The sequence below is a fragment of the Lepisosteus platostomus genome, chromosome 25 (assembly GCF_059453375.1).
Source record: "Lepisosteus platostomus isolate fLepPlt1 chromosome 25, fLepPlt1.hap1, whole genome shotgun sequence".
NCBI classification, from domain to species: Eukaryota; Metazoa; Chordata; class Actinopteri; order Semionotiformes; family Lepisosteidae; genus Lepisosteus; species Lepisosteus platostomus.
In genome coordinates, this window is record NC_142635.1 from 16,166,494 (window position 1) to 16,194,315 (window position 27,822).

Genomic DNA, 27,822 nt, shown 5'->3' on the forward strand with positions numbered 1-27,822 from the left:
TGTGGTGTGTTGGTGTGTTGGTGTCTTGCCTGGCAGCCCTGTTAGGGACTGGGATTCATCTCTCTGCGCTCACCAGCTGGTCGGCCCCATTGCTGTTGGAGATGCCAGCTCCTGGTGCACAGCCTGTCCTCTCCCTTGCGCTGGCAGGGTGTGGCACTGCTAGGAGAGCAATTCCATTCATCTCTTTCACCATTCAGGAGAAGTTAAAAGGCTCTTGTTGCCTGAGGATTTAACAGCTACAGGCTTGCGGGTGAATTTAGCTGAAGAACAACAACGCATTTTTTTTTAATTCTGCGCCTGTGTGAATTTGCCAGGCGTAAAATGTTCCACACCCAGTGTCGGCCCTGACACAACCAAGACAGTCGTTCTCTGTTTTCAGCCTTAAACACGGAAAGTAAAATATACTGAAATCAGCTTCTGATTTCGTGATTCGCAGACCCAGTATCTTAGAGAATCTGATGACCGAGTCTGTTTGCTTTCAATTTCTGTGTATATGTGCCACGTCCTGGCCAGACATGCAGTCTCTGAGTATCAGGCCATCTGTCTGTACTCTTTCCTCTTTCTCTGCCTGTTTCTCGAGTAGCCCTTATGAACATTACTTAAATGTTACATAAGCTTAATGTTATTGAGCTTGTAAAGCAGAAGGATTTATTCATTTTTAACCATTGCTGAATATGAGCGTCATCATTAAGATGACAAAGACCTTCATGCTGCTGTAATTACAAATTCAGAACAAATGTCATTTAAACTGGTGCTGACTTCTCGAAAGCTGCAGCAGGTAGATTCAGGTACGACACTTGCACTTCCCAGTATTGTCCACTAAGGGGAGACATTCCCCCATTTTTTTCGAATGCAGCGTTAACAAGCGTCAATTTGGTGCCTCACTACTACTACTGTAGCTCAGGACAGACTCAAAGTAATGAAACGGCTCCTTTCTCAGCTGGTTGGATGCACCATTTCACCACCGGAGGGCACTACAGAGTCTAACCCCAGAGGACAGGGTTCAATTTGAAAGGTCTCAGCAAAGGTCATTGTGAACTGAGGCAAGTCTGCTCTGCACCGAATATTCATTCTTACCCCTGTAATCCTTGTAGAGATTAGGGAAGTACTTGCGTTTTTCACTGAGTAAAACCTGCCTGACGCAGAGACGTAGAGAGGGTGTAGTTATGTATCATTTGTGAATCCCTGTGGCTAACAGCCGATTGAGGTGTGGCGCTGAAAAAGACAGCAGGCTGTACCTTCTCTCTCATAGCACTGATAGTGCCGGGGTATTCATTTTGGAGCAGGTCACTCTGGGCCGGGTGTGCCCTACACATGGTTACTCTATAGATTCTTAGGGTCACGCCTCTCTAGCAAAAGGAAAAGCATGCGGGATCTTCTGCAGCAGCAGCTATGCGCACTGCGTGCTTGCGTGCTTTGTGCTCGTGGTATGATAAACACAGTGTGGCCGCAGCCCTGCATGTCGGAGCTCCTGCGGTATCGTTTGGAAAAAAAAAGGAGGAGTGCAAAGCGACACCGGGAGAGCCAGACAACACGGCCCGTTCCTAAAGTGCAAGGCGACTCCGGCGCTTTTCTTACGGGCTCCGGTTCAGCCCCGCGTCTCTTTGTCTGGAACAGCTGGGGAGGCCGCGGGTGGTCTGTGACTTCTGCCCAGCCGATTGGCTCTGGCTCCGTCCCAGCGCACCCGGGTCTGGGACGCGATTGGACGACGGTGTTCGGAGCTTCAACATCCGATGCGCTTGTCCGGCGCGCACAGCTGTCTCGGCGGCTTGCAGATCCCAAAAGCCGCCACCAGGCGGCGCCAGTTCTCCAAAGCCCAGTCCCGTTATGCCAAAGCTCCGCAGTCGTGTTTTTCGTGTAGGTGGCGCTTTTAAAACGGGATCTTTCTGTTGCTTCTGGTAAGCTGATGGAAGCAGCAGTCCCACTTGGCAGCCCGATCTGTTCAGATCTGAGAAGCGCAGCAATGCTGTGTCCAGTCAGGCCTGGGGTGGGCGTCCTCTGGGTGAAACCTTCTGGCTTCTGTGTTTCGTCTATGCGGAGTTGGTGGATAAATATGCGGCGCCCGTGGCTCTGCACCAGTCAGGTGACCAGGGGCACTGTGCTATAGGAGGCGCTGTCATTCAGGTGAGGTGTCAGACTGTCCTGGATGATCTAGGAAGTCCTCACTCCTTGGTCATCACAGATCCCAGGGCACCGATCGTAGGATTAGGGGTATCAAAACCACTGTCCTGACCCAGTTGTAAACACCAGAGAGAAATGTCAGCACATCGCTCTGTCTTCTTGCAGTCAAAATGGAGACCCCAGCCTGCCGGCTCATCTGAGCGCCGATCCACTGATCCAGCCATGCAGCCATGGTTATTTTCATCCGGACCAGCTGTGCTTGCTGCAGTACACATGCCGCAGAAGCAGACACAGTTTCAGATGGCCACCACGCAGCAGACTCAATCCCCTATCCTTCTGCCCCCGGCTACCCCCAGACGCCTCCTTTCACACATCCCACTATGGGCAGAGATTAGCCCCTCCGTCTGGGTCATGTTCAGTTTCAACAACTCTGGCCCTGTTAGTCTCCCAGTTTAAAGCACAAAAAGGGACAGGCTGGCAATGTGCACCAGTCCCTCCAGCCAGATGATGCGTCTGCGTAGTGATCCAGTTCAGCTCTCCTGGGCCCCAGCTCCGCTCCAGGGGTCATTGCTGTCCCCCTGCAAGAGGACCTATTTTCTGGGTCTGGGGTGGGAAGTCCGTGTGTGTGTCTGCGCCTGTTCGCCCCGATGACCGCTGCTGTGAATGTGTGAAACTCTGCCTCAGTCTGATGCTTCCCCCTGTCGTGCAATAAAGGTAAAGACACCTGAATGCACACGGCAGAGACAAACTGCTTCTGAGACACAGCGGCGCTGTCCCCTTGGGGAGTAGTCTGGAGCAGGACCTGGGCAGGACAGCGTGTGTGAGGTGGTGTCGGTGGAGAAGATGTGAGCTTTGTTCCGATCACTGTCAGTGAGGGTCCCTGTCCTTCAGGAGCAGACGTCAGGCTGAGGACGTGTCTTTGTCTTGGATCTCTAGTGCTGCTGCCTCTTTGATAGACCAGATCCTGCTTAGGATAAGCAGGGCATTAGAAAGTCTTATCTGGGGGTCTACAGTAAGGATCAAGGGGAGTCTCATTAAATCTGTTCCTTATCTGCAGTAACAGTCCAAACAGCTTTGTCTCTGACATTCACTGATTCCCAGAATCCTGATCTGTGTCGGGGCTCTGTGTGTGAGCAGTGACCACACTGCCCCCCCTTCCCTGTGGCTCTAGTGGGTCTCCAGGCTACAGCTGGACTCCAGTGGGGATCCAGCAACCTTGTAGTCATTTTTTTTTTAAAGGCGTGAATCCCCATTGGCAATTTAGTTTGGCCTGTTCAGTTCTATATCGCTTCCTGCAGAAAGTGTCACAACCGCACATAATCAGACACAAGCCCGTAAACGTCAACACATTCCCACAAGCACGGATTCCCTCAAACACCAACGCACAGACTAATTATCATCCCACGTCCCCCGTCCTGCACCACACCCTCCAAATACCTCTTACTTTAGGACTGCTCGCCCGCTCCTCAGCACTCAGCATTGGACCTATCAGTGGAGCTCCCTGTTCTCATACCCGAGATCGCCTTGATTGTCGCTAAACCTCTGAATCCTCGGCTTTCTGACCTGCAGCGACCCTGACTACGGTTCCTGACTATTCGATTTGGTTGAGTACACCTGGCTTCCTTTCTTTCTGCTTCTGGATCTCGATCTGTGCTACTTAATTATCGCATAGGGTCCAATAACATATTTTTGGCTTAAACTTTGCTGCAGAAAGGTTTTAGGAGCGGTGCTCAGCGCAGATTTTCCTTTACTGACTTCTCCTTATGGAAGTTTGTAAATGAGCGACACAACACTGAGGCTGTCAGCTGTGCACCGCTGGTCCCAGTGCTCATCTGACGCAGCCAGTGCCAAGCTGATCCAGTTTCAATAACACAGATCCTCTCACGCAGGAGGGTAGCCTACTTCCTGTGCTGCAGACCAGGAGATGTGAAAAATAATTCACCAGTTGATCAAGGGAGGAACTTCAGTGAGGACAGATGGCACAAACCAGGGTGGACACCAGGACTGACACCCCTACTCCTAGCAACAGCCATGGGATCTGTAATGACCAAGTAGTCAGGACTTCAGTATCACCGGTCTCACACAGACATAGGCAGGTGACATGGTCCCTCAGACAAACGTTTCTCACACTGGAGATAACAGAGGGCAGCCTGGCCTGCGAGGACTAATGACTTCAAGACTCTGCTCTGCGTGTGCAGGTCTGCTGGGCTCCTCGCGCAGGCAGTAACGCAGACCTCCACAGCGACAAGACAGGAGAGCCAGCATCACCGGACGAAGTTTAAATCCGCAAGTCAGAGAGCACGACCTTCCACAGTCTAGCGGTGGTCTTTGCACTCCTCTCTGCCTCTTGATTGCTCGTTAATCACCGGCGAGCTGGTAGTCAGCCCGGCCGCGCAGTTTCAGGGGCGCTGCGTCTGCTGGCTGTGTGAGGGGTCGATACCAGACGCTTCAATCACCAGGCAGCCCTGACAGACGGGGGACCTGCGTTAAGGGTCCTGAAGACGAGGGGTGGCGGAGGAGCAGTGATGTGCGAGGCAGGACTGAGCGCCTGTCAGACGGAAGGAAAGACCAGTGCTACCCTCAGGCCTGCAGCGGGGGTCCTGTCCCGTTCTGGCAGGGCTGTGCTGAAGCTCTCTAACCGGGGAAATGTTGCAGCGCTTGCTAATGGCTCTGCCATCGACTGGGGCTGGGATGGGGGCCGGCGGGGGGGGGGGAGGGTGGGATGTATGTCCTTCTCTCTCCCCGGCTCTGCGGGGAGAGAGGATTAATTCGTTTTGTTTCTTTTTTGGGGTTTTGTTTTCTGGTGTGGGGGACTGGGAGCACTGTAAATAGACTGCACTTGATTTGCTTGGGTGCTTTTGCGGCGGAGCCAGTCTGGTATAAAACGGACCTACTTTGGCCTTGCTCAGGCCATTGTGTGACACCCTGCCCTCCCACTGTTGCGCTTTGAAAGCATCTCAACAAACAAGTCATGCATTTCAAAGCACAAGTCCCTTACCAATATAAATATATAACAATATACCTGTAGATCAATATATCTCAATATGCAAGTATGCAGTGCATTTTTTCTGGTGAATAAAAGAGCAAAATGTAGGCTGTCTGAAGGGAGGCTGAAATGGCACCAGACTTGTGCCTCTTCATCAATGGCCTTTGATCCCTTTTCACAGACAGATCAGTGAAGGGTCTCCAGCTCGGGGGCTGTCGGTCTTACAGGCTGACCTTTGGCAACACCTGCATGTTATTGATCAACTACATCAGCGACATGTTTGATTCAAGGAGCTCGGCTCCCTGCGGGCCGACGGGTGTTCGGACTCCTGTTCTGAAACGTCCCAGACCCACTCACGTGAATCAGGTGGCCTGCTCTGCGGACCGCAGTCCTGCCTGCGAGAGCCCCCTGCCCGGAGCGAGGCTCTCTGGGAGCGGGGCTGGACAGGAGCCGCCAACGCGCACTCTCATCTCCCCGTCGGGCCGGCTGACGCCTCGGATCACCTCCGATTTGCTCCCATGCCTGGGGACGGAGTCCGAAGGGATGGAAAGATATCCTGACACCGCGGCGGGCGACCACACGTCAGGTTCCTGCTCCGACCTTTGAAACACAGGCTTAGGGCTGGGTTTTCGGCGGTTTTCTGCAACTTTGGCTGCAAACAACTGAGTGTGTTGATTAACGGGGAACTGCAGGCCAAATTTCTCAAACTTGTTATTAAATCGCAGCAACGAAATAAATTCATTGACAGCATAGAAAAATCGTACAGATTTCAGATTGAGCACAAAATCGTGAGATTTGTGAAAGCACAGTAAGTTGCCATGTTGTCACCAAAACACTGGTCTTGTGATGGGTGAGAGTGAGAGTTCCCACGAATCGCGACATGATGCAGCCCTTCCTGCTCACTAGTCTCTGTCATGATTGATGCAGTGTGATGGACGAGGGAACAAGTCCAGGTTGTGCAGCAGACATTTCACCACAGAAATGTTTCAACGTGATCTGCAGGCAGGGTTAACAAGTGTGTTGTATTTGTTGGCAAAACTGTCTTGGAATCAAAAGCAATATTCCTATTGGATTAAAAGGGCTGTATTCACAGGGCCCATTCACGTCTCTACAGACGTTTTATGGCCTCGTTCTGAATTGCAGAAAATGGCGCTGCACATCCCTGGAAATTGAGTCTAATTTTGTGATGTAAATGGGAAGTTTTACACGTTACTGTGCACATTTGACTTTTTTTGTATTTTGAAATGCACACAGCAACGCAGATTCTTTCCAAGACAAGGCTGCTTCAGACAGCCACAGGGAATTACAACAACAGCACAGTGAAGCAGGCTTTCACCCAAGAGGAGTGAGAGACAAAACATTGTCAATTCCCCTGGATTTTGTTTTGCAGGAATGGCTTCCTGGCAGTTAGATTGAAAACAGTGAGGGGAAAAAGAGGCGAAGCTGAAAGACTCGATAGAGAAATTTACAGAAAAAAACACAAACAAATGCCATTTGTTATTGCTGCTATTAACATTGTACAATATTCTACACTGCGCTCATTTCGACACAGTTAAGGCACATTCTGGAAGCAAGCTTGCCTGGTGGGGTCCTAACGTCTCACCATCGCTGATGTGAAAAGGGTCATGTAGTTCTAACTAGGGCTGGGCTCTCTGGTCTCAACGATGTACATCTCCATTTTTCACCCTGATCCATGACATTATTAATTTCTTGGGCAACATCAATGCAACAGGCACCAAAAACAGATAAAAAAAAATCCTCATAGATCAGTTTAATCGCGTGATGAAAAGGGGGCGAAGAATTTAACGATACCAGAAAATAGCGTGAGACATATTTAATTTGTGTTAACATAGTCAGTATTCTGTATTTGATGTTCTTATTTAGGTTCATTTTTACTGAGTTAATCTGTTCAGCGTGAGAGAAGTTTTATGTGATCTCTGACCCCGGGGAGGGTGTGACGTGGACAGTTGAGGAGAGAACGGACGCTCACGCCGTGTCCGTTATTCTTCTGGTCTTTTCCTTATTTTGGATCCCAAAAAGGTTTGATAATCAGCCGGTGAAAGCTCTGTTTTCCTTTGAATATGAATGCCCCAAAACCCTAAACCGAACCCCCGATTTTACAACAGTAACCGGTCGCCATGGCTCCGGTGCGCCGCGTGGCCGCCTTACCGGGCGCATGACGTCAGAGCCATCGCTCGGGGCCCTTCTTCAGAAGCCGCCGTCGCCGCCTGAGGGGCGGGATGTTGGGACGCTGTAAGGCACCTAATCCTTAAATTATTATAAATTCAGTTGTTTCTCGGCGATTCAACTCGGGGCACATGACTGAAACTAGAAAGGTGAAAGTGTCCGTTAGGAAAATGTGAAGACATGAAGTGTTCGCGCGCAGCTCACGTGGGCAAATCGCGTCTTTCTTTCACCCCGACGATTTTCTTCCCCGTTTTATCCCTTTTTGTTTCCATGTTCGGGTCTTTGGCTTAAAAAACTTAATGTTTGTGTATTCATAACCCTTTTACAAGAAGTGACTAATAGAATTAGTGAGCGAGGTCGGGTGTGAAGCCATTTGTCTGTCGGTGCCGCCGGTAGCGCCCCAGGTCATATTAATCGTTATCATTCATACTGAATCTCATAAACTTGAATTGGTCTTAAATTAATATCGCCTTCTGAGAATATACGTCTTTAAAATGTGTGAATACCTATTTATCAAAACACAGAGATTACTTTCCCAGCAGGAACTGGACATTAAGGTGTTCTTCACATGAGTTTGGTACGCGGCTCTGCAAGAACACAGGGTTTTAGCCACGATTGATCAAAGCTGAAAGGTTTATTTCAAGGATGATTTGAGACTGAATCTTCACTTTTTTGATTCCCTAATATCTCAGGCGTATTAATATTCCCCGTTCTTAATAAAATTTCCTTGCAAACGCTGTAGCTGCTGGGATTTTTTTTAATGCAGGTATTTCAGTGCTGTTCTCGCAAACAAATGTAGTAATTTCTTCCAGTCTTTTTTTTTTTAAAGAAAAAGTTACGCCAAGTCAGGAGAATGTGCAGACCGAGTCATGTGATCAGCTCTGTCTGGGAGGAGGCGTCCCGGAAGCGGCGATCAGGTAATCACCTGCTGAGATGCGAGAGGTGACCGCAGGTGTGAGTGTTAAACCACCATTTCTGAGCGTTTGAGAGATCTGGGCATCAGTTTTGTTTTATAAGCCATTTGGGACAAAGTCAGATGGTCGCTGTTTCACATGTCCGGAATCAGGTTGGGCAACTTGCTTTTTAGTAGTTTAAGACTTGACTTGGAGCGGTGTGCGCGTTTCTGCGTGCTGGGTGGGGAGTGGAATTGCTGTATTGCCTGGTATACATCGTCACTACTTTAAGATAAAGTGATTTTAGCAAAAAAAAATATTCATTTTTGAGTTCTGACTATTCACTGAATCAAAGGATTGGCTGCATTCGCCGATGAAACCTTGTTGAGTTGCCAGTGTTGACGTCTGCTGATCTATTTTGCAATCCAATTAGTGTTTAATAGATCTGCGGTGTGGATACCCGGTGTTGAAACGGGGCTCTTCTCAAGGTATTCTGCCTGTTGGGTTACGTGCTGAAGTCCTTTTTCTGACCCTTTCAGATATTTACCACGATGGTAACGGCTGGCTTGATGTCAACCCTGAACCTTCATGAGATGTTGGTAAGTTCCAGGATTCTAGGTTCCAGTTTTGTTACCCAGTGAAAGAAAACCTGTAAAGTCATCCCGAATTTCTTGTTAAGAGTTGTGCACAGGTGTGGTTATTCGCTGTTTCGGCTGCTCAGCAGGTGTAAGTCTGCCATATGTTCCCACCTTACAGTAACACAGAGCTCCTGGTTAAACTAGTGTGGTTGAAACATTTCCTCCTGAAAATGCAGATTCACAAGAAACAGAGATTTGTCTTTAGCACATATAAAGTAAAATAGATGCAGTTACTGGGAAACTTTTAGTGAATCGTGTGTTCCAGAATTTTGAAAGACTGACAGTGTCTGAGAAGGAAAAAGGTTAAGATCAAGAGACTCTTACATCGGACTCCCAACCATTAGGAGGATGTTCAGTGGTCTTGACATATGTATTGGTGAAATTCATCCACTAAGTAGCAACAAGTGCAAAATATTCAGTGTTTCTGATATGTGCAAGAAATTTAATCATAGTAGGCAGTAACATTGTACTCCAGTTCAATGTTCTCTGGAATTAAGGAGATTAATTGTTGAATTAACGCTGGTTTAAGATTTTAATGTAATCTGCCATGGTGTCTGCAGCACTGCCAGTGAACCCAGTGACAGCAGTGACAGTGACCTTGCAGTCCTGACTGTGTGTTTGAGACTGAATGGTGAAAAGAAAGAACAGAATGGTCTTCTGTCTGTCCAGGAGGAGGCACTAGTGGTCCATTTTGGGTGCAAAAAAGCACAGCAGAGCAAGCTAGGTGTTCAGCCCCTCAAGACCTGCATATTGGCCTCTTCCACAGGGGAGTCTTGTGAGGCCCAGAGAAAAGGTAACTTTGTCTTTTCACATCATTTAAGTCAGTAAGGAACCCTACGAAGGCTAAAACAAAGCACCCAGTTGCATCTTTTCTTTGGTTTGTGCTGAGCAGAAACAATAGACTTTTAACTGCTGCTTCGTATGTTAAAACAGCAGATTCTGTTCTAATTTAAAATGGAATTGGTATTACTTTCCCAGGCTAACAGAAGAGATTCTTAATGTCTACAGTACGTACTGTATAAGAATTTTTGTGAAGCCGGTGTATAATTACTGACCTTGCGAACACCCCTAGTCCAGTGGTTGGCTAAATCAGATCAGTTGACAACTTTATCGGCAAGAGTCAACAAATGACAGGAATGTCCAATTGTGGTCTTAAGCTGTTATTTTTTTTTAAATTTGTGACATGCATAGTGTGCTATTAATAATCTACTATGTATAAAATGGTGCTGTCTCTGTCAAAATTAAGACCCCGTACAAATTGTTCCATTTTTAGGGAGAAATTGGTGCTTAATAATGAAACTGGAATGGCAAAGCCAAGTGGAGATCTCTTTGTGTCCCGACTGTAGAGTTAAAAGCCTGTCCATAATCTGTCTCTGAGGGTCAGCTTGGAGATCCTGTAATTGGGGTAATTGATTGATTATGGTGACAGTGGAGGAAAAGCAGTTTTAGTTAAGCAGCTCAGAACAGATTTTTGGACCTCTTGTGGCATTTGCAGATGCATTTCCAGATTTATTTCCTGCTGTTTGCTCCAGATAGTTATCCTCCTAAACCAATTAGAAGAAAACGCTGTCTGCTTGTCTCAATGCAGTGTTTTTCTGCTTGTTTTTTAATTTTCAGTAGTGTGAAACGTGAGGCCAGGGCAGAGCTCTGGCCTCATGTCTCTGGCTCCCAGCTGGCAATGAAAGCCTGATGCAAGAGGTCAAAGGTGTCTCTGTCTGGTCAGGGGTCACCACTCAGTGACTTTGATCAATGGCTGTTTTTTTTCCCCTGTCTGGTCGGCTGCAGAAGGGAATTTATTTGACTCCCCTACAGGTGCACGAACCGGAGCTGGGGGTAGGGAAGGAATCCAAGCACAGACAAAGAGTGCAGAGCAGCAGAGATGTCTTTGAGTACACTTGACTCTTTAATGTACCTGCTGTATGTAAGAGCTGCGCCAGCTGCTGCTGGTTGTTTCTCATACAGATGGTCACAACCCTTCCTTCACTGTTTCAGCTCTACCTCTGCTCCTCCGTCATGTGTAGACGTTGCGGTTTGCTACAAAGTCTGTTGAAATTTTAGTGAAGTGGAGGGGCGTTGGGGGGGTCGTGCTGTGAGTGATGAGAGAAATTATTTAGAACTGATTTTTTTGTAATGTTCCATTTTCACATCGGGACAAATTCTAATAGTCGGAAAATGTGACATTGCATGTCAGCAGATCTGTCTGGTTAACTGTCGTTGTACAGATATTGATGTATAGTAGCTTTAATTTATGTCTCTAGCCTTTGTGCCTTTCACCAATAATTCACATTTCTTTTGTCAGAATTCCTCTATCAGTGTTTACTCCCTAAAGTCTTACAGCTTTAGAGTAAGCTAATAAAGCTACAAGCTACTCATAATTTACTTATCTAGATTTTGTTTCTGTAACTTAGTCATACCCTCTTGCACATCTTCAACTGAGTTTCTGAGGTGTACTTATTTAAAAATGTTTGCTTAGCTTCTTTTTGCTTTGTTGACAGGTACGTCCACAATTCATAAAATTAGTTAACAGAGCTTTTATTGAAAATATATTAAGCAACTATAATGCTATGAATCCATAAATATAATGTGTTATAGGGAAAGAGATTTTGTCATTCAGTGATAATACACAGATGTTTTGTGTGAATGATGATTCTGCATCATATAAATGAGTTGATGTTCTTCTCAGGAATTTCTGTTAATGGCACCTGGTTTGTATTTAATTGGGAAGATCAAGTTAATTAAGTGTGCATTTGGCCTTTTTTTTTCTTCCTGCAGTACAAGTCTGAGGCATGACTCATAAATGGAAAAGCTTTGTACCAGTGTCAGGAGTCACTGTGTGGACAATGCAGGAGGCCTCTCAAGGATACATTGTTTATAAAGGAAGCTCTTCTGGCGTGGGGAAAGATAGCTGGCCAGCCTTCACTGGGCCTTTGAGAGGACATGTGACGTTACAGATTTTCGCGACCTCATTGCTTTGGGGCTCTGCTCCAGTCGTTTGCTGTGGTGAACCTGCTCTCTGTTGCCAGCCCCTCCTCCACCCCTCCATGTTCCTGCTCTTTTCTTCTCGGCCATCGCTGCTCTGCCTTTCTCGCAACAAGTGCTCTTTTGTTCTCCTGTTTTCCCATGACCTTTGACTTCTAGGACAGGCCTGGTGTCTGTCTGGAGTTAAGATCCCCCCACCCCTCACTTTATACACACACATGGGTGTCTGCACACACCTATCTCTTTGTGCTTAACCTGTGACCTCTGATCACTTCAGACTTATTTTGGCAATTTTGTTAGGTAAAGGGGGAACATCTAATGTATTTTCTGTTGTGATTTAATATGAATCTGTGTCTTAGGCAGCAAATGTGCTTCAGATTTTTTTTAAAATGTTTTATCTGGAGCACATTTGAAGCCTACGATACCAACACGTCATGATTCCTATGATGTATGAGTGTCTTCTTTAGATGCAGTTACAATAATCCATTCAAACTTCATATCTACACAGCACATTGGTAACCAACAGCCAAAACGTTTTTTAAAGATTTATACAGATGTTGCAAGCAAATGTGCGAAGTAATGACAGATCCTTCTTTCCTATATCATGTTGTTGGTTGGGTTGTGAGAATTAACACCCAGACAACCTTTAGCCTCTGACACATCTGCATTTGAAAGAGAGTTCTCCCAGTCTCAGCCTGCGCTCTGGAGAGAGCAAGACCAACCCAGTAAGGTTTGTTAGTTTCTTTTTTCTGTTTTCTTCCTTAAAGCAGATGTGATGGAAGTTGGTGGTTCATGTGAGGTGTCATTTGTAGTCCATTCTCCGTTGTCACAGTACTTTTTTTTTAGAAGAGGCACTGGACGAGTGTGTCTGGTGTTCTTCTGACAGCAAGACTCGTCCTGCAGAATTAGAACAGCTGCACTAAAAATCAACTTGACTTTTTGGTATTTGCATCCTGTTCTGTACTTGCATATTAAATAAATGTGCATTTTTATAGTCACTTCTGTATTTGCTTCTAAAGTAGAGTTACGTTTTTAAAGTTTCTGCTCATTCATGGTTCTGTTGTAAGAATGGCCTTTTGAGCTGATTTTTGCAAATATGAAAATCGCTTTGGATAAAAACAGTGGCCTAATTAGTAGTAACGTTTTGTACAAGCAGCTGAGGACAGAGCTGGTCTTGCTTTTCAGGAGACGGGATGTTTCAAGAGGCAGTGGGTGTTGAAGGTTTTTCAACTCTGGACTGCAGTACTTCAGTCTTTTCTGGTGTTCATTGCAGTTGGGCTCTTGATTTCCTGCACAATTTTAGGATCTGAAGATTAAAAAGTCTGATTAATCTGGATTTAAGTCGAATTGGTGTAGTGAAGTATTTGGTCAGATTATGTTGTGATTGTGATATTTACACTGTTTTTTGCTGTATAGCTAGCTTTGTTGAAGGATATTGTGAAATGCTACAGTACCAATAGTGTTGCGTTCATATCTTGTGTACAGAATGAAAGAATGAAATGCAGAAGAACTGTGGTTCCCCAGGAGATTGCTTGGTTTTTCAGGGCCCCCCAGTAAAAGACACTCTGAAGTTAGATGAAAGCAAATTATCCAGAAACAGCAAAAAAATAATATTTCTCTTTCTTTATTGCCTCTGTCAGGCAGACTTTCTGTGGGAATTAAAACAGTGAATTTTATTTAAAAAGTAAACACAGGAGGTCTTTTTTGATAATGTTACCTGGCATCACACTGCCAAACAAGTTTGCGCCACACCAGGATTTGGAAAGAGCCAGTCAAGACCTGGAAGGTCAAGGCAGAGCCCTCCATTACAGACACTGAGGTCTAGCTGCAGCAGTCCTGACAGCTGTACCAGAGGCCCCCGATAGAGAAGTGGTACAGTAGGTGCCAGGAACACATTAACTGAGATGAGCAACAAGGACTGCAAGCTAACACAGTCTCCTTTATGCACCATGTCATCCTGACCAGGGCTGAACCCATTGGTGGCTGTTCCTGTTAAGAGAACTGGTTAATGGATAGCAAACAGAGTACAGATAAGGGGTAAATGCTTTAAAATGGGGTGATGTAATTAGTGAGTACCACAGGGACCGCTGTTCTTAATTGATATAAATGATGTGGGTTCTAATGGGTGGCACAGTGGCCCAGTGGTTAGCTTTGCTGCCTTGCAGTATTACTGGCACCCTGAGTTCAATTCCAGCCCTGAATCGCTGTCTGCGAGGATTTGTATGTTTTCTGTTCTTGTGGGTTTTGACCAGGTACTTCGGTTTTCTCCCACAGTCCAAAGACATACTAGTCGATTAATTGGCTTCTAGTAAAACTGGTCCCGGTGTGAGTGTGTCTGTGTCTTTGTGTGCCATGGTGACGGGTGTATTCTGCCTTGTGCCTGGTGCTTAACGAGATGTGGCTCCATTGTGACCCAATGTGGATGAAGTGGTTAAAAAATGGATGGATGGATGAATGGAACTTGGCTCTGGTGTACTAAGTAAGAAATCGCTTTGTCAGATAATACTCAAAGAGGAGGGCTGGCAAATCTGAAGAAGCAGTAAAGAAAATTCAAAACTATTTAGGCAGAATAGTCAAACTATATTGGACATGCATGTAGCCTAAACATATACTGTAGATATAAGATGGGGAAACAACTGAACTTGAAGAAGCTGTCTGTTGAAAAATTAAACAAGAGGGAAGCTGTGCTAGGAGATGAGGTAAAATTGCTCTAATAAGACCCCATTTAGAATGTTGTGTACAATTTTGGCAACCATATAATCTACAAAAAGTATATTGCCCTCAAATCAGTCCAGAGAACAGCGACCAGATACATTCTTAAATTTAAAGTAATCTTTTGTTCTGAGAGCTTGAACTGAACCTTTTTAATCTTGAACAGAGAATACTACAAGGGGACCTGACTCCAGTATTCAGAATATCCAGGGCGTTGAGAACGACACCCCAGCAGACATTGGAGTCAGCAGTGAAACGTGAACAAGAGCACACAGTGAAACTACAGAAAGAACATTTAAAACTTAGGATGGGAGGCGCTTCTTTACACAAAGGGTTGTGAGAATAAGGAATGAGCTTATACTCGACTTCATTCGAGAAACAGCTGTATGGGATCTTTGGATCAGTTCACTACTAGCAGCTAAATGAGCCAGGCTGCCCGACTTGTCTCTGGTAATTGATCTTGTGTTCTTGAAATGACAAAATAGTATTACTGCCTCACCCGAATGACTTCACCTGCCTCAGCTTGTCGTGGGGTAAAGTTTTTCTGGATGTTACATGTCATTATTTTTTTGCTTATTTAAAAAATAAAGGAATCCCAAATTATATACAGTACAAAAATACTATTTTACAACTGTTCTAATAACGAAAAGAAAAACATTAAACCATGCCATTGCAGGCGTGCCAGGCCTAGGAAATCCTTGTTATTTAAAATAAAATACATTTCTGTATGTCCTCTATATGTACGTTTGCTGAGCAGCTTGTAGGGAAGGAACCAGTAAAAATTTATTCCATGCAAAAGAGAAGAAAAGAAACACAACGTTTCGGCTGTGGAGCCTTCTCCGTGTGTATTTTAGGGTAGTTTGTATGGAAGTTGCTTCATAAACATCAGTGAGAAGGAGTACAGAACCCGGTGTTTTTTTCATGACTACTGGACAAAGTGAAGAGCTCCTATGCAGGAAGTGTGAGTTGCACCAGTGGAAGCCATCCTCTAGCCTTATTTTCAGATGCACACAGACAGGGCAGCCGTCTGTATTTTTCTGAGAGCGTGCACGTGCAGGAGTGGCGTGCCTGTCTTCCTGCACGGAGAGGAGCCGGGATTTTCCTCTGGATTTCTCGCCGGTTCCCTTTAGCCGGAGCCGCCGCCGCTGCCTCTGCCTCTCAGGCGCGCTGTCCCGCACGGCGGCTGTTTGTCAGCCAGCTCGCTACGCCGCGGGCGTGTGCCTCGCTCAGCACACCCAGCGCAGGCCAGCTAGCCGCGGGGAAAAGGGGAGAAAAAGAGGGAAAGGAGAGTGCAGCGTGGAGTGGTGCCGGAGAGGCAGGAGGTGAGCAACTGACATGGCTAGTGCAGGCAGATCGGAGAGACATGAGCCCACTTCGCACCCCCATTGGCCGATCCGACTGAATCAGCACAAGTACAAGTAAGTTATTTATTCTGGGGGGGGGAGAGAAAGCGTAACGGAACGAAAGCAAATTGAGCAGGACAATAGGGCAGTGGAGTTGTGACTGTACATTGTGACTCAGGAGAAGGGAAAGCGAGAGGGAGAGGAGGGTGTAGGAATCTCAGACAGGTTCCTCCTTTTAACTGCAGCACTTAATTACAGTACGTGCAAATCGAGCGATTAATGTGTTACCATCAAAGACAGGCCCAGCTGTAAGTATTGCTGTATTTTCTACATTTTTCATTCCTTTTTTGTTATTCTCTTTTTATTTCCAACACCAAGAGATGAGATTTCACGAAAGGCTGAGATCATCAACCCCAAAGATCTGTTACCAAAGGCCAGCGATTTGGGTCTTTCATTGTGTATTGCATTTTTTTTTATGTTTTCTCCTTTGTCTGTGGCTGGTACAGGAATTCCCATCCCTTACTGGGCGGCTACGTCACCCTTGTCTGTTTTTTCTTCCTCCACTTCCAGAAATACACGGCTTGTTTGAAAGGCTTTGGATCTTTTCAGACATCGATGAGGTTTTGTGTAGATTTCCCCCCCCCTTTTTTCATTCTCGTCATTAACCCTCTTCACAAAAGCAAACCTGAATAGCATACAGAAAATTTGCATGGCAAGTATTAAACACAAGCCTTTCACAGCATGTTTTCTCACCGGGGACCGCCTCGGATTTGTGTAGGCAGCCCGGAGGGGAAAAAGACGGGGTGGGGGGTGGTTTGAGGGGGTGCGGCTGAGCAAATGTTCCCAAAAAGCTCTGGCAAACTTCTGAGGAAACTTCATGCTTTTATCAGCTTTGTCTTCCAGTTGTGTTGCAGGCCACATATTCTAATAGCAAAAGTGTTAAGGCTATAGAATTTTTTAAAAATGTTTTGTAGTCAGGAGATATATCTAAGGGAAGCAGGGGCATATTGAAGCAAAGAAGAAAAAAAAAGTTTTCAGGAGAAACAAGGGAGGTGGAGACAGAAAAGTGTGTGGGAGAGAGAGAGATGGGTAGAAATGTAGGTGTCCAGTGGCTGAGATGCATCTGCTGCACACGTTTCCCTCCGATTGCAAGCGCTCCTTTTCTCACTGCAGTCACTGGTGCTATTGTAGTAAAGCTAATGGCTTGTTAAGCTGCTACTGTAATTAGACTGGGATGTTTAACAAATCATATGCAGATCTTTTTCCTCCCTTTCTCTCCTTATTTTCCTGAGCAGAGAAGTGAGAGAGGAGGAGTGCGCGGCTGGGGATGTTGCTGTAAGAAGCTCCTGTGAATCTGTAAGACAGGAGACACTTTAATGGTGCCGCTTTCTATACACGCATATTGAATACACTCGTGCAAACCCATTGTGGCTTCTTTTGTCTGACTGAACCACAAATTGCCCAGCAGCGTTGAACCATGCTGTGCCGTTTCATTTTCTGCTCTTCGAACAGTGTTATGTGCTTTATTATTGTGCTTTAATGTTTTAAATCACCTTCTTAAATGTGGTTGAATATAAATTACCCCTGTTACGATATACACAAGTAGCAATTAAAGCAACATTTTGCATTAAAAAGACCGGGATTGTTGCGTGAAGTTCTTGTAACTGGTTTTTATTTTGACCAGATTTCAACCTTTTTGTGTTTCTCTTGATGATGCACAATGGTTTTTGTCTTGGTAGCAATTGTAATTCAGTTCAGCTTATTTGTAATAAGTAGTTAAGCTTTGTGGCAAAAGCAGGTGTAGTGCAGGAAGTATTGAAAGGAGCCGTAGCAGTTGTACAGTAGGAGTAACTGTAGATGTCATGTTCCTCTGAACTTTCTCATTTCAGACTCTAAACTCCAAATAGCCTTAATCTCACCTTTTCTGACCTCTGCCAGTCCCTCACTTGCATGTCTCGACTTTTTTGCACCCCTGTTCTCACTCAGACCTCGTCTCTCACAGACATACTGCCTCTCTGCTTCCCCCTTCCTGTCACACAGGTTGTGTTTCTCTCAGACTAATCCTTGTGCTCTTGGCTCTCAGCCAGTGTGCGGCTTCCCTGATGAAGAGTTGCCTTTTGTAATAAAAGCGCTTGCTAATTCACCTTATCCCTCCCTCTCTCCTCATGGCCAGAGCCAGAGGATCACCATCTCTCTCCCTCTCTCTCTGCCTTTTTATCCATCACTCCTCCTCCCTCCCAGTCAGGGAGAAGAGGCTAGTCTAATATAGCTTCCATGAATGGTTTTAATCTTTAGATGTGTCTTTGGTGTGCTTGGCCATCATGTTTTCAGCCTAAGTACTTAGGTCTGGGCGCTCAAAAGTGCCCAAATGAACACCCTCCAAGCCATTCTGCAGTTCCTTCAGCTTATATGGTTAATGTGCTCTGTTGTTTCAACCTCTGTGCTTGTGTGTTTTTTTTCTCTTTTTTACAAGCAATGTGTAGCTGTAAACACATTTTGCAGCAATGTGTAGGCTGAGGATAATGAATTGCTTGCATTTTACCATTGCGGCTGACTGCTCTGTGCGCACAATAAGAATGATTGTTGGTTTAAGAATGCATTATTGGTCAATGGTTACTTATTTTCAGCTTCTTCACAGCACATATTGTTATGTGATCCTGGTGCTCCCTGTTGTTGCCCTAGAGCATTTATGCAATGCCTTAAGTCCTATGACATTGTCATAGTACAGTCATGATTACTTCAATGTTGCTCTGTAGCAATGGATATCTTTTTGGGAACTATTTGTACATTTTCTTTCGTCTTTTAGAAAGTCAAATTTCAGCGCTGTCCTCATTCAGGTTTGCTGCTTGAAATGCAACCAGTTGTACCTCTGCAGAAAGAAAAATGCATATTGAGGGAATGTCTGATAGTTCATTTCTCACCTGGGTCTGTTTATTATTAATTCATAGACTAGTAAGCTAGATAGTTAACCAAAACTATCAGGAAACAAGGATGTACATCAAGTTCTGTGGGCTGTTGTTGGAAACGGCTCACGTACAAGAGGGTATTTTTCCACTCTCAAGAATAATTGAACAAGTTAGATAAAAGTTCAAACAAGCAAGCAGATCAATTATGTAATTAGTTAGCAGTGGAGATTTGAAACTCAGCTGCAAGTAAAATGAGCAGTGACAGTGTTCCTCCAAAAACAGGGTTAGGAACTGCTGCTCTAAAGCATTGCTGCATTCCCTTTGGTCCTGTGGTGTTGTCATAGTACAGTCATCATGTCTTCCTTGTTTCCCTACAGCACTGCTGGGATGCTTTAAGCTGGGTGAATCTAGGGCACCTCCCCTGTGGCTAGCGTTTCACATTGCTTCCATGTGATTTTACTTTAGATTAACTAAAATTGAACTAAGAAGGATAGGATTTGAAGGTCCTGGCATTAAGAGCATGTTACAGACATTACTGTGCTGAATGCAGATAGCATCCTTCCTGTATTCAGTTGGAGAGAATTTTGTCTGCCCTGGGATGAACTCCAGACCAGATGCATAATGAGGCTCTTTAGTGCATTTTCCTGCATGTCAGGGGTGGGGAAAAATGCTTTGATTCTAATAAGCTTTGATGTTGCTAAAATTACAGAAGAGAAAAATGTTTATATCCATTGATCTGAATTTACAAGAAAACAAAAAGAAAGTTAAATTAATCGACCTGTAAGTATCGACAGTCAAGAGTAAAAAATGTACCCTTGATTATCTAAAATTGAATTTATATTTTAAGCATTAATAGAGCAATATATATGTAATAATACCCACGATCTGATGTAGATTAGTAGTTTGTTAGTAACAAAACCTTAATCCTGACCACAGCCTGAAGTACAATCCTAGACCTATAGTAATTGTTCCATCTGTAATGCTTTAACTGCTGACATATTATCCATTTATAAAGGGGACTTTTGCACATTTATACACTAAAGTGTGGCTGAAATTTGTTGGTAATGAGAGATTGGCATTCAGAAATGTTGTACACTCTGTAGACAGACATTATTCTCTGCATTTTAAGGAATTTTCTTTAATAAACCAGGTGCATTTTAAACATTCTCCATGTGCCTTTCTGTGACCTCTAGATGTGCTTGCAGTCAGATTTGGACGGTTTGTGGATGTGAAAGGTGCTTTGGCGACTGAAGCGTCTTGTTTTAATTCTGCGAGCGCAATCCAGTAGGCCAGAGCACGCATGTCCTTTGCATCTATAGCCTGGAGGGCTCTCGCGGGGGCAGGGCGTGCCGTTGTGCCTTGGTGTAAAGATAGACAGGTTACTGGAGCGTGGTGGAGCAGCTGGAGTGGAGAAATTGAGCAGGAGATTATATAGACAACAGTGTGCTGCAATTAGCTTGGAGCCAAAACGTGGAGTGTTTTCAGAAACAAAATTGTAGCAGTCTAACTAATCAATTCCTTTATATTCCTGCTAAAAGTGCTATCTACTGGTAGTGCTGGAACTAATACTACTGCTGCTATTCCTGATAATATCATTGATCAGGTACTCTGTGCTGCATTTAGATTTTTTCTTATTTTGTCTTATGCTTTCTTCCAGAGGGAAAGGCTGTTTTTTGGATTTTGTTCTGCCCTTTATTAGGTACGCTGTGATATACATTACTGGGCTGAAAGTTCCCTGACCTAGCAAGAGTGAGAGAGTTTTGCTAGCTGTTCAGTATGCTCCTCTGAATGTGGTATTTAAATTTTTAGCTTTCAGGCAGCTACGGCTGGTCTAGATGGAACCTCAAAGGAGGCACATGGTGCCCCTCAGTGTGTCTGTTGGAGGTGGAAAGTCAGACAGGGCACAGTTCTCCCTCACACGTCCCATATCCAGGCCGTGGGATATGTACACTTCCTCATCCCCAGCAGGAGGTGTTTCCTGTTAATTCATATGCTGTGGAGTCAGCCTGTCTCGTAGGGGATAAAAATACAGTGTATTCTGTACTAGAATACGTGCAGTTATGCAACACAGTTTATAATGCACATTTATACATACAGTATACAGTAGATGTATATTAATATGTATATCCACAGTTTCTGGTGAACAGTACAGGAAAGCACTGTTACACACTAATTCTTCAGTTGCCATTTTTTCTTTTTTTAAAGAAACAAAACTACATCGAGCTGAAATATTTCCTTTTGTTGCAGGAGGTCAGTTTGTGCAATACGTGTGATTTTAACGATGTCAAAACTCTTTTACCACACTGCTATAGCAGCAATGACCCACGTAACGAAATGGGCACAAGCACAGCCTCAACTAGATACTCTAGAGCAGAGGTTACCAACCTTTTTGTCAGCTGAACCCCTGTAACCCAAATTATTTGCCTGAAGTACCCCAATGAGATTTTAAGTAAATCAAACTTTAAAATAAATGTAGATAAATGCTACAGCAACACTCTTAACATGCTTCTTTCCACTTTGTAAAATATTAATATTACTACTGTTGTTTTTCTTATTTTTCTTATTACATTATTTATTCATAGAACTATTTAATTTGACATTGACGTTTCCATCATATCACGAACCCCCTGCAGTACCGTCACAAACCCCTGCTCTATAGAGTATGGCTGAACGCCTCTCACATCTCTGAGATTGCCTTCACAAAGAAAACAGTGAGTTTTTAAATATTGTTAATTCATTTATATTTTCCAAATTATTCTGGAGTGCTGTGTAGCCAAGGCAGGTGTGGGTATGTTTCAGACTGCTGCCTCAGGTAGTCACTCTGAAAACTGCTTAGAGAGTTAGCAGCCAATGTCTAGGGAAAACAGCAGATGTAGAAACAAGTTCTAATGTCCATTTGTTTCTGATAAAGCTGAGCACCCATAAAGTAGGTACGTATATCCCGTGTGAACAGGCTGCAATAGTGAGGTTCATAACACTGAGCACTTCTGGTTTGATCCTCAGTAACACTGCGTATATATAACAGAATATTTTTTGTCTGTCAATTTGGAGAATTATTAGCAAGCAAGTATGTCTCACTAGAATCGAAGCAGAGACTCGCAGATTGAACATTTGTAATAAAATGTACAGCACAAGAAGGAAAGTTTATGCATTTATGTAAAAATGTGGACACTCTTGGTAGTTTTTTTGTTTGTGGTATAGACTCAACACTAGAAAATCCTAGTGAAGTTTAAAAATGAAATTAAAATATTTTAATAACATTGCGCTACGTGAATGTGAATCTTCTTAAATATGAATTTTGTCATCGTGTGCTGCAGGAGCCCTCGCAGCTTTACCTGTTTCCCTCTGCCTTTGCACAGGCTGCTGCCACTCTGGACTCTGAGAAACAATACCCATTGCTGACTCACCTGACCTCTACAGCACGGTTTAGCTGTTCTTCAGGTGGTGATGGGTGTTTCAGAGGTCCTGCAATTGCATTACTGCAGAAAATGCCCTGCTTTCCAAAAACGAACATGTAATTTCAAACGCATAGCTGTGGTTTATCAAAGCTGAGCTCTGACAGCAGTGCTGAGATGGCAGTTGCAGCCTTCGATGAGCTTCATGTATTTAAATAGAGACTTTCGTCGTAACTGGTTGTGTACAATTTGATTTCACCCTTTATAATAACCTCACACATCCCCAGCATTCCTTATCAGATTGACCTGTCCTCAGCAGGGGACATTACTGGTGTTGTTATTGTAAATTGGGTCTTTCTTGTGTACTGAAGTGTGGTACCCACTAAAAGCAGCTATCTGTGCAGGTGCAAACCCTTTGATAAGTTATGTGTTTCAGCAGTTGGCCTGTAATGGTGTAGCCTCTGCAGCACAACCAGAAGGCCAGTCATATGGAAATGGCTCACTATACTTAGAGATTGCAGTCTTATCTGAGTTCAGTCAGACATGATGTTTGTGGTGTTCACAGACACCGACAGCAGGCCTTAGATTAGGGAGAGCAGTGGATTGTGAGCGTAGAGCTTTGGGGCCTTAAATGACCTGGTGGAAATTGAGTACAGTCCTGCAGGGTGGGGTGGCAGCATAGTGTAGTGGTAAAAAACCTTTGGGTTCAAATTGAAAGGTTTGTGGGTTTGTGACACTGCTGCAGACACAGATTTTGCACCCTTGATCTATGTATTTTTATCCCGATTGCTCCTGTCCACCCAGCTGAATGAGTAAGGACCAGCATTGCTGAGATGGACTGATGTCCCATGATGGGGTAGTCATGTGGTCTATCATCCTCTTAACAATACAGACATCAGGATGAGCTCTGGCCCAATGAGCTGCTGTCCTCCGTGAATCTGGCTCTGATGTAGACTTTACCTTTTTTTTACCAGCATTGCAAGGAGTTACCAGATGAAGGTACTGGTCTAGTGATAGCTGAGGTTTAAGAAGAGGGGTACCATTACACTTGCCTTCAGTTGGACCTATCCATGTATGAATTTGCTGACCTAGTTTGGAAATCTTTCTGGGGCAGAGTTAAGAGTGTGAGCAGCAGGAATGTTTTCTAGCTTCTGTGATAGTTACCCTGAGGTGCTGAACAGTGCCTGTCAACAGAGTAGATGCAGAACTATCCTTTTCATCACTTCACAGCCCTCTCTGGGCTGACAGACTTTTCATCAAAGAGGAGTCTCTCCTTGTGCAACCTGTACCAAAACAACAACCGTGCTGGAATAAATATATACAAAACATACTGCTGAATTCTCAAATCACATACAGAAAAATTAAAATTCCTACTAGAATTTCTGCATTTAGGCATAATAGTGCGTATAGGCCAAGCACCAGGTCGGAATTTTTTGGTAGCGATTCGTCTTGAAATAGGGCTATACTAAACGTAAGGCAAGAAGAGCATCAGAGAAACCACCCATAAATGTGAATTTTTGTTGGTTTCGGTTACGAAGCTTTCATCTGTACCCCGCTCAGTCCTGAAATTGAGAAGCGTCGTGTGGCAGGGCAGCAGTGGCGCTGATCCGCTGCACATTTGCATGCAAGGCCCAGGCTGCATCATCCTCTGCACCTCCCCTCCAGCGTTCTGCTGGTTGGTGAGAAGCCACATCCTGGACAGGGTCCAGAAACGCTTGGGAAGGAAAAGCTGCAAAATGCTGTGATCATCCTGACATTCGCCTTTTTTGCAGCACTCTGAGGATGACCTACTTTTCACTTGCTTAGGCTTCCTGCCTGTCTGCATTGTGAAGGTTTAAAAAATGTTCTGGTATGATGAGCTGAGGTGAATAGACTCAGATGGGTCTCCAGTGAGAGCTGGGGATTGGGCATGCACCCTCATCAGCTCAGATTATCTTGTTGCTGTTGCCAGGCCTCAAAACAAAGGGTCCCGGACTCTTATGACCCTGACTGCCCATGCTTATAAGATGCTGGACTGGAGAAGGGCTATCATTAATTTATTTTAAATGGGGAACTTTTTGTAATAAATAGCATGACAACGTACTATGCCAGTAGCCTTGTTACAATACAGGGAACAGGCCTGGTAATTTTAGATCTGATACTTTCACCAGCAAAGCTATCAATGAAGTACAGTATGTAAAACTGACAGGCCTTTGATTTTTTTTTTAAATAAAGCACCATAGACAAATATACTGTTATAGAAAATTTCAATCATTTATAATTTTTCAAAACTCTTGTTTTAATTTTGTCTTCATTTTCCAATTGAGTGATTGTACATAGTTTTTCAAAGTATTTGCTGTTTTTCTAGTGTTTTTCACATTCACTTCTATCAATACTGCCTGACTAGAAATATCAGTTTTTGAGTGTTCCCAAAAGTTTTTCTCAAAGGCTTAAAAACATTGTGAAACGTTCATGCTGATATGAAGCAGTTCTGACTAGTTGAATCTCCCATGGAGATTTCTTCTGCCTTCTTTCTTGCTGAGTTTGCCACAGATCAATACAGAAAGATCTGATTCCTTAACCAGCTGAAATAAAAAATTACACTTCACTGGTTTAAACAGATCTTAAATCATTGGGATAAGTCCATCCAAAATTATTTTTAGTGATATAAGTGAAAAACTAGAAATATGAACAGGTTAGATAACAGAAAATAAAAACAAGGTATGGTATTGCACTCATCACAAATTGCATTCTTAAACTGAGTCAGATCAAAACTTTGAAGAAAAACAATTATACTAAGTACAGTAGTTCACCAAAAAACCCATGCTACTTGTAGAACTGTTAATTTTGTCTTTTTTTGTAATGTTTTGAACAGATTCTTGAACGTGCTGTTGCAGTTCAATTTAATGATCACGTCAGTGAAGATAACCTCTTCAATCCGGTCTCATACAATTACACAGCACGGAAACCACCCTTGTTTAAAGGGGAACGGCAGTCCCAATTTCTCATACAGGTTATTAAATATCGGTAACAAAACAAGTTTATTGACAATATTGCAAAATTTAACACATTTCTAATGAAGTGTGGAATTGAGAACATTGTGGAAGAACTGTATAGTGTAGTCACAACCCGCTGGTTTTCCCATAAGCGAGAGCGAGAGTTCGCTTGAATTGTGATGTGAAAGCAGCCCTTCCTGTTCACTAGTCGCTGTAAGTACATGAGGAACATGGTTTCCTAACAATTATCAATTGTTTGTTATTTTATAATCCGATATTATGAGTTTTTTTTGTTGGTTGCCCTTTTTTGCAATACTTAGAAGTGTCAAAAACATGTCACCTTGTAGGTTTCATGAAAATATTTACTATTAATATAGAATCGAAATTCACTTGCTCTAAAGCATGTTTACAATCTAATAGGGCTGCTTTCGCATCACCGGACGTTTTTGTTTGCCTCATTTTGAATTTGCAGACAATGATGGCAAAATGGCGCTATATTGAACCTTTGTCTTTTTTGTGATGTAAATTGGAGGTTGTAAGTGTTACCGTGTACTTGGTAGTATTATTGTGGTTTGAAATGCACTCTTCATCAGCAGTTCATTATAACCCTAAAATATAAAAATAGCTTTGCATTTCCCCTTTTTAAAGTTACTAACAGTCTTCCTATGGCAGCGGATTCCGGTTCTGTTTGTCCTCATTCTTCTTGACCTACTGTAAGTGCTGCTTTTGATATTGTTAATCATGACATTTAACTCTCCTTTCTTGAGACGGTGTTTGGAGTTTCTGGTGTTGCTCCTAAGTGGTTCACTAACTATCCTACTGACGCCAAAACCTTTTTTCTCTTTGGGGGTCTTTTTGTTCTGAAGTAGGGTTTAAGTCTAGTGGTCCCCAGTGCTCGATACTAGCCCCGTATTTTTTACATGGTGCATTTACATGTTCCCACTTGGTCAGATATTAAGATCACATGGTCTGAAATATCAGTGATGCAATTAGAGAGATGATATATAAACTGCAACAGGGCTGAGGTTGTGCTATTCGGCATCTCCCACTAAGTAAGGTAAAGCCAGTGCAGTAACCTGTGGATGACATTGTGCTTGCATTTCAATCAAAATTGAAAGAATTTAGAGGTGATGTTTGATCCTGGCTTTACTATTGACCCTCGTATGTACCATTTTGTAAAACCGTCATTCTTCCATCTCAGAAATATTGCCAGACTACATCCTGCTGTATGTTGTCTTTGACTATAGCATAAAATTTGGTCTTTTGTCTTTCTAGAACCGATTACCTCAACACACTATTTGCCGGGGTATCTTAATCCACACTGAACAAACTCCATTAGTGTTCAGAATTCGGTAGCCAGAATCCTGATCAGGTCATATATGCTTGTCTTAGAGTCCTTGCACTGCCTTCCTGTCAGATTTCAAGTCGACTTCAAAATCCTCATTCTCACCTTTAAGGCTTTATAATGATTTGGCACCTCAGCACCTGCCTGACTTATCTGTCTGCTCCCCACCTTGCAGCCTTTGTTTGTCTGACTCTAGTCTTCCATATGTCCCCCGAGCTCGTTTACATTCTGTGGGTGACGGAGCTTTCTCTTGCCATGTCCCAAAACTGACAGGGAGTCTTACCAAGGATATCGGAGCAATAGCAGAGTGCATTTAAATCTAGATGTCTGTGTCTGCTCCATTTTCTAATGACCTTGTATCTTCTGCTGTACCTCTAAGTGCTTGTGTTTCTTATATGCTTACTCTGCAATTTGCTGTCCTTATAAATGTTGTTTTACACCAGTGCTTTGAGATGGTATACAAAGTAAAGGTTGTTATAATTATTATTTTCAGTTTAATCATTGTGAAAATTAAGGGCAAAATTTGATGGTATTCGGACATATTCCTTGTCTGGCCTGAAATGAATGCTTATTTAAAGAGACCCAAGATTACAAATGAATGGTGAAATATACGTCTCTCTAACCTAATCATTTATACTGTTACAGTAAAAATCACATCTGGAAAACAATGGCAGGACCCATTTTCATCATACATCAGTGTGTGGAATGACATGAAAAGCAAATGTATGATGATTTTTAAAGTACACTTCTGTAAACTGTTTTATAGCTTTGACATAACCCATGAATAGGGCAGCATGGTGTTGCAGTGGTCAGCATCGCTGCCTCGCAGAGCTGTGGCCCTGGGTTCAATTCCGGACCTAGGGTGCTATTTACATGGAGTTTGTATGTTCTCTCTTGGTTTGTGTGGGTTTTCTCATACAAACTAAAGACACACGTGAAGGTTTATTGGCCTAAGCATGAGTGTGTGTGTTTGTATCTGTGTATATACTGGCGTCCTGTCCAGGATAGGCTCTTTATTGGATATAGCGGTTATATACATCTTAATATTTTAAGATTAAAGGGCTTACATACTTGTTTGAATGCATTTTAGGTATTTAGTATTTGTTGTTTGTTTGACTGGTTCTAAATTAAAAGATTTCAGCATTGGTATTCGGTTCAGAGCTGTCACATTTTAAAGGAGACAGTACTGTTTGTAAACCTCTTGAATAGTCTTTAATGTAACTGACAGTACCAAGGTTATGGCCCATGTTCTTTACTTTACTCCTGGGTAAAGTCCACATGGATCATCTTCTGTCCTTTAGAAAGACACTGTAAGACCTGCATTTCTTAACTACATTCATTT

At 43.7% G+C, this 27,822-nt stretch overlaps 1 protein-coding gene across 2 annotated transcripts in view; it reads left to right on the plus strand.

The window, feature by feature from the left end:
- Positions 1-8,222: 8,222 nt before the first annotated feature.
- The window catches only part of LOC148641239 (uncharacterized), a 120,294-nt gene continuing 100,694 nt past the window's right edge, over positions 8,223-27,822 (plus strand). For both annotated transcript variants that reach the window (XM_088619093.1, XM_088619094.1), the window contains exons 1-3: positions 8,223-8,360; positions 8,727-8,786; positions 9,495-9,618. In XM_088619093.1, the coding sequence (XP_088475219.1) occupies positions 8,331-8,360; positions 8,727-8,786; positions 9,495-9,618 (214 nt within the window). In that variant the 5' untranslated portion in view covers positions 8,223-8,330. The remainder of the gene's footprint in view (positions 8,361-8,726; positions 8,787-9,494; positions 9,619-27,822) is intronic.